The sequence below is a fragment of the Scyliorhinus torazame genome, chromosome 9, assembly GCF_047496885.1.
Source record: "Scyliorhinus torazame isolate Kashiwa2021f chromosome 9, sScyTor2.1, whole genome shotgun sequence".
Classification (NCBI taxonomy): domain Eukaryota; kingdom Metazoa; phylum Chordata; class Chondrichthyes; order Carcharhiniformes; family Scyliorhinidae; genus Scyliorhinus; species Scyliorhinus torazame.
Window position 1 is genome coordinate 118,357,199 of NC_092715.1, and position 19,330 is coordinate 118,376,528.

Genomic DNA, 19,330 nt, shown 5'->3' on the forward strand with positions numbered 1-19,330 from the left:
CCCAGTCGCCCGGGCCGCAGCCTGGCCCATCTAGGCCAGGACGCCCCAGGAAACGGCCGCCAAAGGGATCCAGTGTCAGAGGGCAGGAATCACAGGAGTCCACCTCCAGTTCTGCTGTACCGTCTGGGGAACCACGTAGACGTAGTCAAAGGGCCCGTAAGGCCAAACAATTACACACTGAGTAAGTTGGCACGGGTGCAGGGCACAGATGAGTTTTAGGGGCTAGGGCACGTGCATGAACTCCTTTGGTTATTAAAGTCAATGTTACACCTACCGAAGCTGCCTTTGTGCTCTGTCCAAAGTGTGCGGGCGTGTCATGTACGTTGAGCGTAAGTGTGTGTTTGAGGGGCGGTCTTACCTCAGCCCCAGGTGAGTCTGCCCCCTTCCCCCTGGGCCGCCATCAACATCCCCCGGGCAGAGGACGGGACCGTGCGCTGCAGTGTCACAGCCGCATGCAGGGATGGTCCGGATGGATGGTGGTACTGTGGCCATGGGTCAGACATAGTCCAACGATGTAGAGCCAGGAGCTCATCGCAGGGCGGGTTGTCATCATCCTCCATGGCCTGCGATAGACACGCGTCCACCCGCAACTGGGTGAGCCCGGCCCGTTGTGCCGCCGGTGGATCGGCAATTGGGGGGGGGGGGTGGTGTGCATGCGGGTGAGGTGTGTGGGGTTGGGGAGGGGGGTGAGGGTGCTGGGTGGGTGGATGGGTGGGGGGTGTGGGTGGTCGGCTGTTGCCATGGTGTGCGGTCTGTGGCCATACTACCCGATTCCCACGCCCATCTAGTCAGTGAAGCGGGCGGCTATCAGTCTGTCCCGTGCCCGCTGGGCCAGCCGGTAACGGTGGACAGCCACCCGCCTGTGTCTACCCCGTCTGCCCTGACCATTGCCCCCTCATCTGGGGAGGACTGGGCCTCTTCCTGCTGCTCCTCCACTCCGCCCTCCTCTGCCTGCGGCACATCGCCCCTCTGCTGGGCTATGTTGTGCAGGACGCAGCACACCACAATGATGCGGCCGACCCTATCTGACCGATACTGGAGGACGTCCCCAGAGAGGTCCAGGCACCTGAAACGCATCTTCAGCACGCCAAAGCACCTCTCTATCACTCCCCTTGTCGCTACATGGGCATCATTGTAGCGGTTCTCCGCCTCATTGCGTGGCCTCCGTATAGGCGTCATCAGCCATGATCGCAATGGGTAGCCCCTGTCGCCCAGCAACCAGCCCCTCAGCCGGGGATGGCGTCCCTCGTACATGCCGGGGATGGATGACCGCGACAACACGAATGAGTCGTGTACACTGCCTGGGTGACGGGCGCAGACGTGCAGGATCATCATGCGGTGGTCGTTCATCGAATAGGTCCCCTTCCTATTAGTGAACACGGCCCTGTTATCTGCAGGTGGCCGCACGGCGACGTGCATCCCATCGATCGCGCCCTGGACCATGGGGAACCCGGCAACGGCAGAGAAGCCCACGGCCCGGGCATCTTGGCTGGCCCGGTCCACGGGGAAGCGGATGTAGCGGTGCGCCATGGCATAAAGGGCGTCTGTCACTGCCCGGATGCACCGGTGCACCGATGTCTGCGATATGCCGGACAGGTCCCCACTCGGTGCCTGGAATGACCCCGTTGCATAAAAGTTCAGGGCCACCGTAACCTTGACGGACACGGGGAGAGGGTGTCCCCCGCCAGTGCCACGCGGTGACAGGTGTGCCAGCAGGTGGCAGATGTGTGCCACGGTTTCCCGGCTCATCCGGAGTCTCCTCCTGCATTCCCGGTCCGTGAGGTCCTGGTATGACTGCCGGGGCCGGTACACAGGGGGCGCCCTCGGGTGCCTCCTTTGCCGTGGGGCCGCGACGTCCTCCTCCCCCTCCTCGTCCTGTCGGTCAGGTGTCCCTCCAGCCTGGGCGGCTGCCGCCTGCCCCTCTGCGGCAGCCTGCGCCGCCTCTCTGGCACGCTCCTCCTCCTCCTCCTCCTCATCCAGGCCAACTTAGACATGAGCGGCTGCCACCACGGCGGCCAACATCGCTGGATGGTCTGAAAACATGACGGCCTGGTGGGGGGGAGGGGAACGACGACATGTCATCATTGCCCATATCCCCTCCTCCCCCCAGCCTGGTGGCATGGACCGCATGGGTCCAACTGTTGGAGGCTGGCACCTGGCCAGGTGGACCAACTCATTTGCCTTCCCATCACCCTCCTCGGCACGGACCCCCTCCAACCCCCAACCTCCACCCCAGCACGGACCCCCTCCCCAACCTCCACCCCGGCACGGACCCCCCCCAACCCCCAACCTCCACCCCGGCACGGACCCCCTCCCCAACCTCCACCCCAGCACGGACCCCCCCCAGCCCCCAACCTCCACCCCAGCACGGACCCCCTCCCCAACCTCCACCCCGGCAAGACCCCGCCCAACCCCCAACCTCCACCCCGGCACGGACCCCCTCCCCAACCTCCACCCCAGCACGGACCCCCCCCAGCCCCCAACCTCCACCCCAGCACGGACCCCCTCCCCAACCTCCACCCCAGCACGGACCCCCTCCCCAACCTCCACCCCGGCAAGGACCCCCCCCAACCTCCACCCCGGCACGGACCCCCTCCCCAACCCCCAACCTCCACCCCAGCACGGACCCCCTCCCCAACCTCCACCCCGGCAAGGACCCCCCCCCCAACCTCCACCCCGGCACGGACCCCCTCCCCAACCTCCACCCCAGCACGGACCCCCCCCAGCCCCCAACCTCCACCCCAGCACGGACCCCCTCCCCAACCTCCACCCCAGCACGGACCCCCCCCAGCCCCCAACCTCCACCCCAGCACGGACCCCCTCCCCAACCTCCACCCCGGCACGGACCAACCCCCAACCTCCACCCCGGCACGGACCCCCTCCCCAACCTCCACCCCAGCACGGACCCCCCCCAGCCCCCAACCTCCACCTCAGCACGGACCCCCTCCCCAACCTCCACCCCAGCACGGACCCCCCCCAGCCCCCAACCTCCACCCCAGCACGGACCCCCTCCCCAACCTCCACCCCAGCACGGACCCCCCCCCAACCCCAACCTCCACCCCAGCACGGACCCCCTCCCCAACCTCCACCCCAGCACGGACCCCCCCCCCACCAACCTCCACCCCGGCACGGACCCCCTCCCCAACCTCCACCCCAGCACGGACCCCCCCCCTCCCAACCTCCACCCCGGCACGGACCCCCTCCCCAACCTCCACCCCAGCACGGACCCCCCCCCCCCCCAACCTCCACCCCGGCACGGACCCCCTCCAACCCCCAACCTCCACCCCAGCACGGACCCCCTCCCCAACCTCCACCCCGGCACGGACCCCCCCCAACCCCCAACCTCCACCCCGGCACGGACCCCCTCCCCAACCTCCACCCCAGCACGGACCCTCCCCAGCCCCCAACCTCCACCCCAGCACGGACCCCCTCCCCAACCTCCACCCCGGCAAGACCCCGCCCAACCCCCAACCTCCACCCCGGCACGGACCCCCTCCCCAACCTCCACCCCAGCACTCCCCCGGAGCCCAGCCTACTCTAACCACCCCCCCCGCCGCACACACACACACACAAGCCGAGACACACCTCTCCTCACGCAATCAGTCTGCGGCCACGCCATTTCCTGCCCAGAGCCAACCGCCCAGGCCGTCACTCACCTCCTCGCTGGTCGGTGCCTGGAGCACCGGGTCACGCCGATGAAAAGGAGGTTTGATTCACGTCGACGTGAACGGTCATCACGTCGACGGGACTTCGGCCCATCCGGAAGGGAGAATATCGGCAGGCCGAAAATCGGCTGCCTTGCGCAGACCCGTGACATTCTCCGCGGCAGCGGCGCCATTAACGCCCCGCCGACTTTTCTCCCTTCGGAGACTTCGGCGGGGGCGGGGGCGGGATTCACGGCGGCCAACGGCCATTCTCCGACCCGACGGGGGGTCGGAGAATGACGCCCCTGAAGATATTGGGCCCTATTCTCCCCCCCCCCCCCACGCCAGGTGGGAGAATCGTCGGGGCGCCGCGCGAATCGCGCCACACCGTCCTGACCCCCGCACGCGATTCTCTCACCCCCCGGAAACCAGCGGCACGCGATTCGCACTGGGCCGCTCGGAGAACCGGCGAGCGGCGATTTTTCCGGCCGGATGGGCCGAGCGGCCGCTACGACACGAAAGGTTCCTGCCGGCGCCGTCCACCCCTGGTCGCTGCCGGCGGGAACTCTGCGGGAATGCTGGGGGGGGCGGCCTGTGGGTGGGGAGGGGGCTCCTTCATCAGGGTGGCCTCCGATGGGGTCTGGCCCACGATCGGGGCCCACCGATCGGCGGGCCGGCCCCTCCCCCCCCGGGCCTACCTCCTTCCGCGCGCAGGCCCAGAACACCGGCTCCATGTTGGTGAGGGGCCGGCGTGCGTAAGATATTCCCCGCGCATGTGCAGGATGGCGCGGCCCAACTGCACATGTGCGGGTTGGCGCAGCGCCCATTTGGCGCCGTGTAAGGACGCTGAAGTGGCGTGAACCGCTCCAGCGCCGTGCTGGCCCCCTATGGGCGTTGTGTCCAGGCCCTGTTTGCGCCGTCGTGAAACGCGACGGCATTCACAACGGTGCGAACACTTGCCCTCAATATCGGAGAATCGCCCCCATTACATTTTGTTCCCTCATCCAAATCATTAATATAATGAAAGCTGGTGTCTAGCACCGATCCCTGCGGTACCTCACTTGCCACTGCCTCCCATTTGGAAGAAGACCCATTTATTCCTACTGTTTGTTTCCCGTCTGCCAACCAGTTTTCTAAGCATCTCAACACACTACCCCAAATCCCATGTGCTTCAATTTTACAAGCTAATCTCTTATGTGGACTTTGCTGAAAGCCTTCTGAAAGTCCAAAAAATCCACACCCACTGGTTCCCCCTTATCAACTCTACTAATTAGATCCTCGAAGAATTCCAGTAGATTTGTCAAAGATGATTTCCCCTTCATAAATCCATGCTAACTCTGTTATCTGATCCTGCCTCTGTTTTCTAAGTGCTCTGCTATTACATTTTTGATAATGGATTCAGGCTTTCTGGTCTATAATTCCCTGTTTTCTCTCTACCCCCCTTCTAAATAGTGGGGTTACATTAACAACCCTCCAATCTGTAGGAACTGTTCTAGAGTCTATAGAATCTTGGAAGGTGATCACCAACGCATCCACTATTTGGAGAGCCATTTCCTTCAGTACTCTGGGGTGTAGATTATCAGGCGCTGGAGATTTATCAGCCTTCAATCCCATCAATTTCCCGAACACCATTTCTCTACTAATATTGATCTCCTTCAGTTACTCCCTCTCATAAAACCTTGTGTTCCCCAACATTTCTGGTATCTTATTTGTGAAGACAGAACCAAAATACGTATTTAGTTGCTCAGCCATTTCTTTGACCCCATTATAAATTCACCTCTTTCTGACTGTAAGGGACCCACATTTGTCTTCATCAATCTTTTTCCCTTCACATACCGATAGAAACGTTTACAGTTAGTTTGTATGTTCCCTGCAAGCTTACTCTCATGCTCTACTTTTTCCTTCTTAATCAATCCCTTGGCCTTCCTTTGCTGAATTCTGCATGGCTCCCCATCCTCAGACCTGTTATTTTTCTTGACCAATTTGTATGCTTCTTCCTTGGGTCTAATACTATCTCTAATTTCCCTTGTAAGCCATGGCCACCTTTTGCGTGTTACTTTTGTTCCAGACAAGAATAAACAATTGTTGCGGTTCATCCATGTGCTCCTTGAATGTTTGCCATTGCCTATCCACAGTCATCCCTTTAAGTAACATTCCCCAATCATCATAGCCAACTTGTGCCTCATACCATCGTAATTTCCTTTATTAAGATTCAGGACCCTAGTCTCAGAATCAACTACATTTTCCATCTTGATGAAAAATTCCATCATGTTATGGTCGCTCATCCCCAAGGGGTCTCACACACCTAGTTTGAAAATAATTCCATTCTCATTACACAGTACCCAGTCTAGGATGGCCTGTTCTCTAGTTGGTTCCTCAACATATTGGCCAAGAAAACCATCCCGGATACACTCCAGGAATTCCTCCTCCATGATATTGTGACTAATTTGATTTGCCCAATCTATATGCAAATTAAAATCACCCATAATTACAGATTTTCTGTTTAATGCCATTCCCAACATAACCACTGTAGTTTGTGGGTCTATGTACAATGCCCACCAATGTTTTTTTGTTCCTTGGTGTTTCTCAGCTCGGCCCATACAGATTCCACATTGTCGGAGCTATTACCCTTCCTCACTATTGCGTTTGGGTGCAGCAAGCCAACTGAAAGCATTGCCATCAAGGTGAAGTTGTGGTGTTGGTGACGGTGGGAAAACTGGATAGTTTGAGTTGATATATGTAGGACTCGAGGAAATAGACAGAACATAGACAGGCATAATTATTACTTGCCACTTCTCATCCCAAGCATAATGGTATGTTGTTCTTATCTCTGAAATTCTGCTCTTGTGTTCATGCTATTCTACACCACCTTCAGTTGCCTAAGCCCTAAGCATTTGAACACCCTCCCTACATGACTCCACCTCTTTACCTTGCTTTTCTCCTTTAAGACACGCTATAATTAGTTTATTTCAACTTTTAGGACCCAACGAACGGAAGTCCAGATGAAAAACGTTTCATAGAATCATACTGATATAGGACAGAACAAAGCAATTTAACTATTGTAACTATTCTGGTATTTGGTAGAACTATCCAATTATCCCCGCTCGCTGCACTTCCCTCAAAACCATGCAATTCTTTTCCCTTCAAGTATTCATCCAATTGTCTTTATAAAGTTAATTTAAAATCTGCGTGGACAGTGCATTCCAGATCATAATAACTTGCTGTGTAAAGGAAAGTTTTCTCATGTTTCCTCTGATTCTTTTGCCAAATGTCTTAAATCTGCCTCCTCTGGTTTGCAAACACTCTTGGCGTTGCAAACAGTTTATTTTTATTTATACTATCATGAATTTGAACATCCCTCAGATTTCCTCATAAGCTGAAGATCATTGAGCCTAGCACAATGTTCTGATGGAACAATAACTCAGTTTCTCTGTACATAGATACCACACTTGTTGAGTATTTCAAGCACTTCTATTTTATTCCTCATCACCTTCCCTGCTCTAAGGACAATAACTGAACTGCTCCAGATTGTCCACGTAACTGAAGCCCCTCAAACTTGGTTCCATTCAAGCAAATCTTGTCCACACCCCCTCATTGCATTTTGGACAGTAGTATTTTTCTTCTCATCGGTTGCAGGCTCACTGGTGGTTAATCAGGCCTATCTGTGACTGGCAGGTTCTCCCACAATAGGTGCAAGTGCAGTCACGGCTGGGAGATATTGGGTAAGACCATTAGTTGTAAGAGCAGAAGTAGTCCATTCGGCCCATTGAGTCTGCTCCACCATTCAATGAAATATGGTTGATCTGATATAATCCTCAACTCCACTTGCTCACCTATCCCCATAACCCTTCATTCGCTTACTGATTAAAGATCTATCTATCTCAGCCTCTACAGCTCTCTGTGGTAAAAGAAATTCCACTGATTTACTGTCATTAGTGAAGAAATTCCTCCTCATTTCTGTGTTAAATCCCAAGATCCTCTCCTTCTTCTGATAATTATGGAAGTGGATTATCACCGCCTGCGGTGGCTCATTCGGTCTAGGCTTTTGCCTGAGCTCCTGATGTGCTCTGTCCATTTCCGAGGAATGAACACTTCATCCCCACCCATCAGCCATTTCGGAGAAATACTGGATCCGCTTTGGACCCTCCACTCCCTCTGGCAGACCCACCGCCGTGACCTATTCTCGAGGTCCTCCACTTTTAAGTCTCAGGCCTTTATTGCTCTCTGCCACCATCAGCAACTCTGCCTCCACCGAGGCAAACCAATTCCTGTGCCTCGACAAGGCCTCCTCCACCCCTTTTCGTGTCTCGCCTTGTGCCTTCATCACGTTCGAAGTTCACATCAACTGTTCACGGATCGGGCCCAAAACCCCTTTAATAATGGCTTCAAAAGATTCCTTAATTTCCTGGCCCTCCCATTTGAACTGCCTGTCCATTTGTTTGCCGAACATTTCAAGCTCCTGCGCCATTACCACTGCCAACGTGTGTAATGTAATGGGCGCGACGGCCTTCTTCTGCCCTTCACCTCTCTTCGACGGGCATTTTAATATCGAGCTTCTTTGTCGACGATTTCGCCATACCCCTGTCTGGAGAGAGTTCACCTACTCAACTCACTGAGTTATGGGCACCAAAGACCCCAGAAAAAATGGTTAAAAGGGATCAATTACCAAGTCCCTGCCAGGAGCTTGAAAAGTTCGGCAAACAAATGGACAGGCAGTTCAAATGGTAGAGCCAGGAAATTAAGGAGTCTTTTGGTGTGCCTTGCCTTTACATGGCATCACTCGAAATCCACGCCGATCTTTTTTATCATGACTCTCCTTTTGTTCTTTTTAATAATGTTTCTATTATGTGGTCTTACTTTTGTACTTCCCAATTTCTTTTTCTTTCCTTGTGTCACTTAAATTATGTTTTGTTTCCCTTTTAATTCATCTCTTGGTTTTTTTTCTAACTGTACAAAATTACAATTTCATTGTTTTATTCTTTATCTTGCACCATCTGTTTATTTTTCTAAAAAAGCAATATTCTTACTTCTTACTCTGTCCCAAGGTCACACTGAAGGACAGTGTGAGATTTCCGCAGTGAGCAGTTTCTCAATGCGACTTGTCCAGCAGTGAAAATTCCAATTGAGCTCCACTGCAGGGAGCATGAACAACCAAGTCGAAAATGGGGTTAAGCTTGAGGCCTTTTGGAGATCGGGGATGTATAGAAAAGGTCAAATTCAATGTAACGGGAGCAAATGTAAAATCCAGATTAACATGAGCACAAGCAGTATATGTGATGGCCCTTAGGTGTATAATGCTGTTAGGATCTCAGAACTGAAGAACAGCAGAATACCAGGATTTCTGTGTATAGTTCTCGATTTTAGTTTTCACATCAATTTTAACTTGTTGTTGACCTTTTTGTATTGAAACTTCAGTTATCATCTGAAAACTCGAAAATATGAAACACAATTTTAATACTACAATTCCATTTAACTGAATTGTTATGAGAATAAACTTGAAAACTGATCTGGTAAACTGCTGGAAATAGCTTTTCCTATTCTTACATCAACACAAAACAATCATTTTTATTTCAACCTGAGCTCAAGAAATAATTACAAATATTTTTTTGTGTATTGTTTCCCTCAATTGAATTATAAGTTCTAATGTTAGTATTTTTTAAAACTAGTGTCTTATTATATGAAGATTATGCAAATATTTTAAAAGTAAAACCATTTAACTAGAGAGTGCACATGAATGCTACGGGTGGAATTCTCCGGTCTGTCAGCCGCGTGTGTCTCGGCCGCACGTCATTGGCTGGTGGCAGGATTCTATCTCCCCACTGCTTGTCAATGGCATTTCCCATTTTAACCACTCCACGCTGCCGCGAAATCCGCTGGCATGGGTATGCAGCCGTAGGAAAATTGAAGCCAGAGAGTGGTGGGTCTGTGGAATTCATTGCCACAGAGGGCGGTGGAGGCCGGGACGTTGAGTGTCTTTAAGACAGAAGTTGATAAATTCTTGATTTGTCGAGGAATTAAGGGCTATGGAGAGAGAGCGGGTAAATGGAGTTGAAATCAGCCATGATTGAATGGTGGAGTGGACTCGATGGGCCGAATGGCCTTACTTCCGCTCCTATGTCTTATGGTCTTATGGAATCGCAATGACTGGAGAATTCCGGCCTGCATGTTTATTATTTGAAGCTTATGGCTATATTGCTTTACATTGATGTTTTCAGTCAAACTATAGAAATTAGTTTAATGCATTAGTTATTTAATTTGGAGTCAAATTGGTGGGGCGGGGGCGGGGTGGGTGTGCACGGGAAGACTTGAGCAGACGTTGGGGGTGGGCATGGGCCAGGGCCCGGAGGTCGGACACCGCACATCGCCCTGGTACCCTCTCCCTCCCCCTCAACCCCAACCCCCGCACTCTGTCCTACTTCTGCCACCCCAAGTTTTCGGTGGTTCAGTGTGACAGAATGGCCAGCTCGCATGCAGGGGTCCCCCAGGTGGACGGTAGAAAGTGTTACAGTGGGCAAGAGTCAGACGTTGTCAAATGCTGCGAAGCACCAGAGCTCATCGCAGAGAAAGTTATCATCATCCTCCATCCCATGGACCAGACCTGCTGTTAATGCCAGCCCAGGCCTGCACCCCATAGTGAGACAGATAGGAAGCAAGCAGCGCGGTGCAGGGAGTGTGGTATTGGGAAAGAGGGAGGATGGGATGTTCATGCTGTTAGCCTGGCCCACTGGTCGGTGAAATTGCTAGCGGCTAGGGCGTCCTGTGTGCGTCTCTGCCCTCGCACACACTTTGTGAGGCCTCCTGTGCCTGCCTGGGCTCCACGTCCTGCCCGTCCTGGCCCACCTCCACATCCTCCTTGTTGGACGATGTCTGGCGTTCATCCCCCTCTTCCAGCACGTCGTCCCTCTGGTGCGTGATGTGTGGAAGACGCAGCAGGCTACCACAATATGGGAGACTCTCCTAGTGCTATGCTGGAGGGCCCTGCCAGAGTGTTCCAACACCTGAACCGCATCTTCAGGATGCTGATGCACCACTCGATCACGCCCCTTGACGCTGCATGGGCTTTGTTGTAGCGAGTCTCCATGGCGGTTTCTGGTGTCTGGATAGGGGTCATCAGCCATGACCGCTCCGGATAACCCATGTTTCCCAAGAGCCAACCCCTCATCCGGGGTTGCGCCTCGAAGGTGTCAGGTACCATCGAGCCAGGATGAAGGCGTCGTGCACACTGCTCGGGTATTTTGCGCAGATGTGCAGCTCATGGTCATTTACCAGCCGTACGTTCATCGAGTGGAACCCCTTTCGCTTTCTGAAGATCGGCCCATTATGGGCCAGTGCTCATATGGGACATGCATCCCATCGATCAGAGCTTACCTTTAAAAATGAGATGAGGAGGAATTTCTTCAGGCAGAGGGTGGTGAATCTGTGAAACTCTTTGCTGCAGAAGGCTGTGGAGGCCAAATCACTGAGTGCCTTTAAGACAGAGATAGATATGTTCTTGATTAATAAGGGGTCAGGGGTTATGGGGAGAAGGCAGAAGAGTGGGGATGAGAAACATATTAGCCATGATTGAATGACGGAGCAGACTCGATTTTTTTACTGCAAGTGTATAAAGCATTGTTGAGGCCACACCTGGAGTATTGTGTGCAGTTTTGGTGTCCTTATCTGAGGAAGGATGTTCTTGCTATGGAAGAGTGCAGCGAAGCTTTATCAGGCTGGTCCCTGGGATGGCAGGACTGTCATATGAGGAGAGACTAATTTGGTTAGGATTATATTCATTGGAGTTTAGAATATTGAGAGGGGAGCTCATAGAAACTTATAAAATCATACCATGATTAGACAGGGTAGATTCAGAAATAAGATGTTCCCGACGTTGGGGGTGTCCAGAACTCGGGGTCATAGCTCGAGGATAAGGGCTTTTAGGGCAGAGGTAAGTATTATATTACTATTTTTGATAGTAATGTATTGCTTTGTGCAATATCAATTACTCACTTGTTTCTTCCAGAATGATTCTTAACTCGATGTTGAATAACACTGGTAGTCTTCCACTTAGATCAAATGCTTTATTGAGTAATGTTGATGAATTAACTGTGAGTTTGTTCTCTCTCCAGTGGTTAAACTAGATGTTACATGAACAAGATTAACTAAGAAGTACTTATGATTATTTACACCTGTGCTGAGCTGCCTGGCTGTGTCTGGTCACTAGCTACTGTTCCTGTGAAGAGAGTGATCTTGGCTTCCGTCTGCTTATTTATACATCTCTAGTGCTGCCCTCTAGTGATTGCTTAGTTGTAGTGTCTTTACATTAACCCCTTGTGTGCATACAGATATGCAGATCACGACAGTAAGGAGAAATATCTTCACCCAGAGACTGGTGAAGCTATGGAATTCGCTACCACAGAAAGTAGTTGAGGCCAAAGTGTGTAATATCAAGAAGGAATTAGATATAGCTCTTGGGGCTAAATGGATCAAGGGATATAGGGGGAAGGAGGGATCAGAATATTGAACTTGATGATCAGCCATGATCGTAATGAATGGTGGAGCAGGCTGAAAGGGCCAAATGGCCTCCTCCTGCTTCTAATTTCTATGTTTTCTATGATGAGCCGAATGGCCTAATTCTGCTCCTATGTCTTATGATCACTCCCTGACCTGGGGCATCCTGGCGATGGCAGCGAACACTGATGCCTGGGCATCTTGGTGGGCTCGGTCAACATGGAAATTGATATATTTTGCCGACCAGACATACAGGGCCTCTGTGACGACGCGGATGCACCTGTGCACTGGGGTCTGTGAGATTCCGGATGGGTCCCCACTTGATACCTGGAAGGACCCGTGGTGTTAAAATTCAGGGTGATCGTAACCTTGACGGCCACTGGGAGCGAGAGTCCTCCCCCATACTCCCGCGGTTTCAGATGCGCCATGATCCGGCAGATATGCTCTGCCAGAGTCTTCGGCAGCATGTCCGATCCAGCAGGTTCTTGAATGACACACGCTGCCGGTACACACGAGGCCTGATGCAGCGCCTCCTTCCCACCTCCTCCTCGGCCTGCTGGGCGGCGGCTCTCCACCCTCACCGGCTGGCTCCTGTTCCTCTGGCGCAGGCTCCGGTTCTGCAGGTTCTTCCTGGAACAGCTTCTGTTCATACAGCCTCAGTGCATCCCCCAGAGCTCGGGCAGCTAGGATGAAGGTCACCATTCCTGGTTGAATTCCAAAGTCCATTGTCTGCAGGGACTGAAAGGTAGACATATTGGCATGGTGCACACCCCTGTGCCCAACCAGGTCCAACGGGCTACACAGTGACCCCGACCTACACTGCAGCACTTGCCCCCACATGTCTCTTCCTCTCCCACATCTACCCCTGGCCGTTCTCCCAGCACTCTCCCCTCCGTACTGCACCCTTGGCATCGTCGGTGCCTGGCACTGCGGGGGCCTCTGGCCCCAGAACCCGTCCCTGCCGGCAGGGATACCGGTGGTTGGCCCTACTCATGTTCCCCTGCTCAGCCGGAGTGTTCGACAGCATGCCCAATCCGACAGGTCCCTAATAACAGATGCCACCAGTACACACGAGGCTTGATGTGGCATCTCCTTCCCACCTCCTCCTTTGCCGTTTGGTCAGCTGGCTCTCCATCCTCACTGGCTGGCTCCTGTTCCTTTGGAGCATGGCATTCCGTCGGGCGCCCAAATCCCGCCAAGATTTTTGGCTCAAGAGCGATTCTCCGCCCAATTGCATTTTGCTGGACGGAGAATCCTGCCCGATATTAGGCGAGATATAAATGGAATTTAGGATGGATCTCAAATCTTATGTTTCTTCTCCATTTATACTTAATCCAAAATTCCAATTGATGATAGGAAGAGGTGAACAGATTTTCCTCCTGTTTTCCTTTGATCTTGACATCCTGTAATACAATTTTTGAATGTAAACAGCCTGTTGACTAGGACACTAGCCGAATCAGAGGTGTTGAATGCTTCCAAGAGGCGGGAGCTGCCTGCTTGAAGCTAGGGAGGTGTAAGTTGTATTGGAGGCTGTCGGTGCCTTGCTGATCAGAGCAGACAGCTCTTGGAAAGACCATTGATGCGGAAGGAGGCAGACTGTGGCCTTGCACAACGATGTTCGCACCCAGCGCTCATGCTGACCCAGTTGGCCCTACAGATTTGTTTCAAAGACAGCTCCACAGAAATTTTAAAATGAAATACTGCGCTGCTGGACATCTGAAATGAAAACAGAAATGTTGGAGAAACCCAACAGGTCTGGCAGCATCTAGGGAATGAAACAAGTGTATTTATTAATTAAAGTTTTCCAATTAAGGGGCAATTTAGCGTGGCCAATCCACCTGCTCTGCCCATAATTTGGGGTTGTGGGGGTGAGACCCACGCAGACACAGGGAGAATGTGCAAACTCCACACGGACTATGACCCAGGGCCAGAATCGAACCCACGTCCTTGGCGCCATGAGGCAGCAGTGCTATTCACTGCACCACCATGCAGCCCATACGGACTCAAGATGTTAACTCTGTTTCTCTCCCCACATATGCTGCCCCACCTTCTGAGCATCACCAGGCTTTTATTTCAGATTTCCAGCACAGCATTTTATTTTTGCCTTTAAAAAGTTGCCTACTGGTTTACTTAAGAACATAAAGTAAGTTCTTATTTTCTTTGGCTTTTGCTGTCCACCTGTTGAAATGCCTGCCATGACTATCAAAATGATCCCGTTCCTGCATTCTTGGATATCAGCATCCTGTCAAACTAGTGTTTGGGAGTCTCGCTCTGTCACACTACCACTAGCATGGTGGGGTCTCAGAATTCTGGGCCCTGAGAATTGAAAGAGATTTGGAATTAGTTGTAGATACACATCATAATCAAAATGCAGCTAAGGTGCAAACAGTAATGCTGCAGTCCTTCAGACCACTGCAGCAGTACTAGATCTTCTGCACTCAAAACAGTAAGCCTGTTAACTGGCTTTGATGTTGATTAAATTCTGAAATCCATGGTTGAGTAAATCACATCGGAGATTTGTAGAAGTCTTAAAATATATGAATACCTCATAGGCTCATGTGAAAATCCTGACTCAATTATGTTTTTTTGTTTTAAATTGATTATTGCATCTGTTAAAATAGTGAGTGGAATCTGATGTGGCCATGTTAAATATTTGTATGCTGACATTGCTCACAGTAATGTCAAACATTTATTGCTACTGAGCTACGTGTTTGAGATATTTCAATAAAAATAATTTGATTGCAAGTTATACAAAGATTTAAGTGAGTTTCAGCTGCCAAGACCTGGAATTTTCTCCCCAAACCTCTTTCTACTTTTTAATGCTTCTTAAAATCTACCTCTTTGAACTAAACTGCTCATTCATTCTAAATTCTCCTCAGGTGTCAATCATCTAGGGATATTTAATTATATTAAAAGCACTATATAAATATTACTATTGTTAGACATTTACATTTTTTTCAACCATACAAGTTGTTGGGGACGAATCCCTTTCACTCACCAGACAAGTGTTAACAAATAAAAACAGAAAATGCTGGAAATACTCAGCAAGTCTGTCGGCATCTCTGGAGGGAGAAACAATTCATGTTTCAGGTTGTGATCTTTTATTTAGTTCTGAGTATTTCCAGCATTTTCTGTATTCATTTCAGACTTCCAGCATTTGCAGTATTTTGCTTTGAAAAAAATAAATATTAACAGTTTTCACATTGTGTCAACACCAACAACATTCAGGTAATTTCATATCAGCTTGTGTTACATATTCAATCTTACAGTATCTCAAAAGGAATTAATATTTTCCACTCAACAGGCTGCTGTAAAAGCTGTAGTAGCATCCAGTCGCCTTGGAAGTGCAAATAGCCATACCAACATTGATCCCAACGACTCATCTTTCCAGCAGAATGAAGCAATGGGAAATGGAAACAATGAAGATCTGGGTGATAGGCCTCAAATCGCTGATGATGTCAGCGCTGACAATGGTAGTGCTGATGATACCGGTGGTCATACCAGCACTGCTGATGTCAGCATTAGTGAAGCCAGCAGTGTTGCCAGCATTGGTGAAACTGGTGAAGTCAACCCTAGTGGATTTCTTTTTAATGAGAACCGTGCTGGTAAACTCAGCAGTTTATCAGATGTACTGGAAAGGTCGCCAGAGATGTTCGAAGATGAGGTAGATGCTGCAAATATAGAAAAGAAAGTTGATGACTCGGATGGTGCACAGAAATCGTGATATGTATGTAGTCCTTCATAGAAATTTTATCATATATACAGTAAGAGAAAATTGCAGAATCACATTATAAATCATCTTTATGAGTACATCTAAAATATATCTATTTCACTGCACCAGTTATTTAAACGGTATGCTGTGTGAGAGGCCGATGATGTGGCTTAGCTTTTGTGTTGGTTCAGTAATAGCTGTTAACTGATATGCAAGCTGGTAATTATGAAAACTCCGCTGTTTTTTGCATGTAACTGCTTCAGTAAAATAAGTAACAGGAGCCTGAAGGCATGGATAATGCAAAATGTTATTTAAAATGTGCACTTCATTTGCATAAGCTTTCAGCTGCATTTCAGTCCATTGTTAGTTTGGAGGATTTCAACTCAATTTGTCTCTTTTATGTTTTACATATACAATTGTATTGAAGTAAATCATTACAATGTTCTTCAAACTAATTTCTTCTGTGGCGAATTCTATACTTATTTTTATTACAAATAAGAATTAAAAGGACACACATTTTCTTTATGGTTTTACATCACAACTTTTGTCATTCATAGACATTTAAAGAGGACATTTTGGGGCATCATTCCTTGTCCTAAATCATTTCCTGGAAACAACACAAAAAGTGGAAAGGAATTAAAACAATGAAATGCAGTGAATTTGGAGTCACTTAGTTGTGTTGCTATCAGAAGTATTAATATCGTAACAGTGGTTTTCTAATTATAACTGATCAAATAAAATTAAACTAATGAATGCAGTATAAAACATTTCTTATAGAGTATGAAACAAACACGAGCGATATGTGTAATGCATTTTTATATTTATTTCAAAACAACAGGCATATTTATTTAGCAGACTTTTACCTCAGTAGAAATTGTTGATAATCTTTAAGTGTTTTCAGATTGATGTATATTGATATTTTGAATTCTTTCACCTTCGTGAAGTCATTAATGTTGATAAAGTTTAATGTGCAACATATTGATTGTTTCAAGCTGGAAATATGCTGTGAATGTCCTTCTGAATATGACATTTTTGAGTGTCTTTTTCAATATTTGTAATGGAACTATTGATTGCATGCTATACAGAACAACATTATAGAACATTTTTAACAAATACTAGCATGCTGACCAAGCATTAATAATAATAAATATAGTTAAGGTAATCAAAATGTTTTTTTGCTACCCAATTCCAACCACAGAATTTATTTGTATTCATACTGGTGATGCATACTGGAGTGTTACATTCAAGCACTATATTGATGATTAAATGTACTGACCCATATTATTCCAGCGTTTATTTTATTACACCTCAGATTGGGAAAATTGTCTATTCAAGCCGTTGTGACATCACATTTTAACTCAAAGTTTTGTAATAAAATAAACTTCTAAAAACATTTAACTTTAGGAGATTAGCGTGCAAGTAATTCCAGAATTAAATGGGATCAGAAACTTTTCAATATTACTGAAATATAATATTTTGTAAACTAAACACCATGGTAGACAATGGAACCATGGATTAAAGGTGCAATACAGGATACATTAGTGGGAAGGAGGTGAAATTTTCTGGTCCCGCAGATGGTCAGGGAACGGGAAAATGCGGCAAGAAATGTCTACTTCCATCGTCTGGACCTGAGGGCTTGGCAGGAGTGCGACAAGAGGGCTAATGACTGCATATGGGTAATCAAAGTCCGTGAACCCAAGAACTGCTATTTTGTCAGCCACAAGATGCCAGAAGGAGGATAAAGAGCAACAACACTGATGAAGAGGCCCCATCACATAGTCTTACAAAGCCACTAACTCAGCTACAGGGGCTGCACTTACCTCAAAGATTAGTATAGAATGGGGTTTAGTACCTCGTAGGTCCCTAGGTATGAATGTGCTGCTAGCCAGGCTGGGGATAATGGATGAATTGTTTGCCAGCAATCCGAAGGGCTGTTGCAGAGGACTCATATGAACACCGGGATAGGGCGGCATGCAAGTGAACGCTGAATTGGAACGCATGCTAAATGCTCAGTTCATTGTCAGACAGCCTCTTGCCAATGTCAAGGAACACAGGAATTTTGCTCCAACTTGGCTGAGGGGATAGCTTAGAACTTGCCCTCTCCACTACATCTGCTTCATTTCCCTGTGGTGCTGCAGACCCAGAGGCACAGCCACTGCTGCTCCAATACCTGTTGCAGCATGTGTGTGTATAGGCCACCTGTTTCTCTATCATCGTTGTGGTGATAAGGTTACACTGTATGACAATTGCAGGAATTGACTAAAACACCTCCAAAAAATATTCAGGCATTTCCATCAGTGTGAAACTCAAACTCAGCAGGCTTTTCAAATAGACTCCCTTTCCTGCTGTTGCAAGGGGCTTATCTAGCAATGTGGAAGTTACACATCTTCATGCTTTTGAAGGACAGATAAGGTCTATGGAATTGTCAATTGGCAAGTTGTTTAAATGGCCAGCTGTTTAAAAAAATTAAAAACTGTCTACCCCTGTCTGAGCATTTAAGAAATGTTTTAGCAGCTTTAGTAGCTTTTCATTGACATCATACAATTAATAATGCGTTCATTATAACATTTTTAATGCTTTTTACAACCTAACATCACAGTAGAGGGTTGTAAGCTCATACTTTGATTGACAGCTTAAAGAGGGTTTAAAGGATTAGCTGTGTTTGAGGTGGAGTTTTGAATAAAACATTGTGTAAGGAATTAAGTACTTGAGGGATTTAAATATATTGAATGGGCTTTCATTAATGGCACTTTTTTATATAGTGACGTATGTAATTGGTATTTGGAACTTTATTCATCTCAGCATGGCTGCTGAGGTCTACACATGGTGGATGTTGGATGAGTTGCCATGGAGGATGTAAAGAGTTGTGGGTTGGAGAGCATGAGTTGGCACTAAGTTGTCATAAGTATTATAAAGGGCCACAGGAGTGGGTAGTGCACATGAGTTGGCATAATTTGGTACGGAGTATAGGTGGTGGTGTAAGTTGTGAAACCGCAATGTTTGTAAACATTGACCACATCAAAGAACTGTAAGTACATTCCAAGCAGTAACATCAAGCGTGTTATTTCATTGCACTTAGTTCTCTTTGATGTGGTCAATGTTTACAAGCATTGGGGTTTCACCACTTAAGCCACTGAAGGAGTGAAATGATATGAATGGATCAATGCTGCAGATGTTTTTTAGGAGCTGCTCTTCTTCAGGAATGGACACCTAGAGCTGCAAGGTAAATATTACAGCTATAATGCTTCCCTGTCTGGACTGCTCTCTAGCTCCCAAGCAGGGGTCTCTTTTCTGGCGGGGGGGAAATCTGTGTTTGGCATTTTCGTTAGACAGGGCTCCCTGTGGGGGAGGGCCCTATTACAGGGATCCCTGTGGGATGCCCACGTATTACAGGGTCTCTGGGGAGGGTTCCCCTATTACAGGGGTCCTTGAGGGGGGGGGGGAGGCCTCCTTATTACAGGGGTCCCGGGGGGGTCCCCTTATTACA

General features: G+C 49.0%; 1 protein-coding gene across 1 annotated transcript in view; it reads left to right on the forward strand.

Annotated features, from left to right (window-relative positions):
* camk4 (calcium/calmodulin-dependent protein kinase IV) overlaps positions 1-17,124 on the forward strand; it is a 217,005-nt gene extending 199,881 nt beyond the window's left edge. Inside the window, exon 11 of the mRNA XM_072516421.1 lies at positions 15,436-17,124. Within this exon, the coding sequence (XP_072372522.1) occupies positions 15,436-15,855 (420 nt within the window). The 3' untranslated portion in view covers positions 15,856-17,124. The remainder of the gene's footprint in view (positions 1-15,435) is intronic.
* Positions 17,125-19,330: the final 2,206 nt, after the last annotated feature.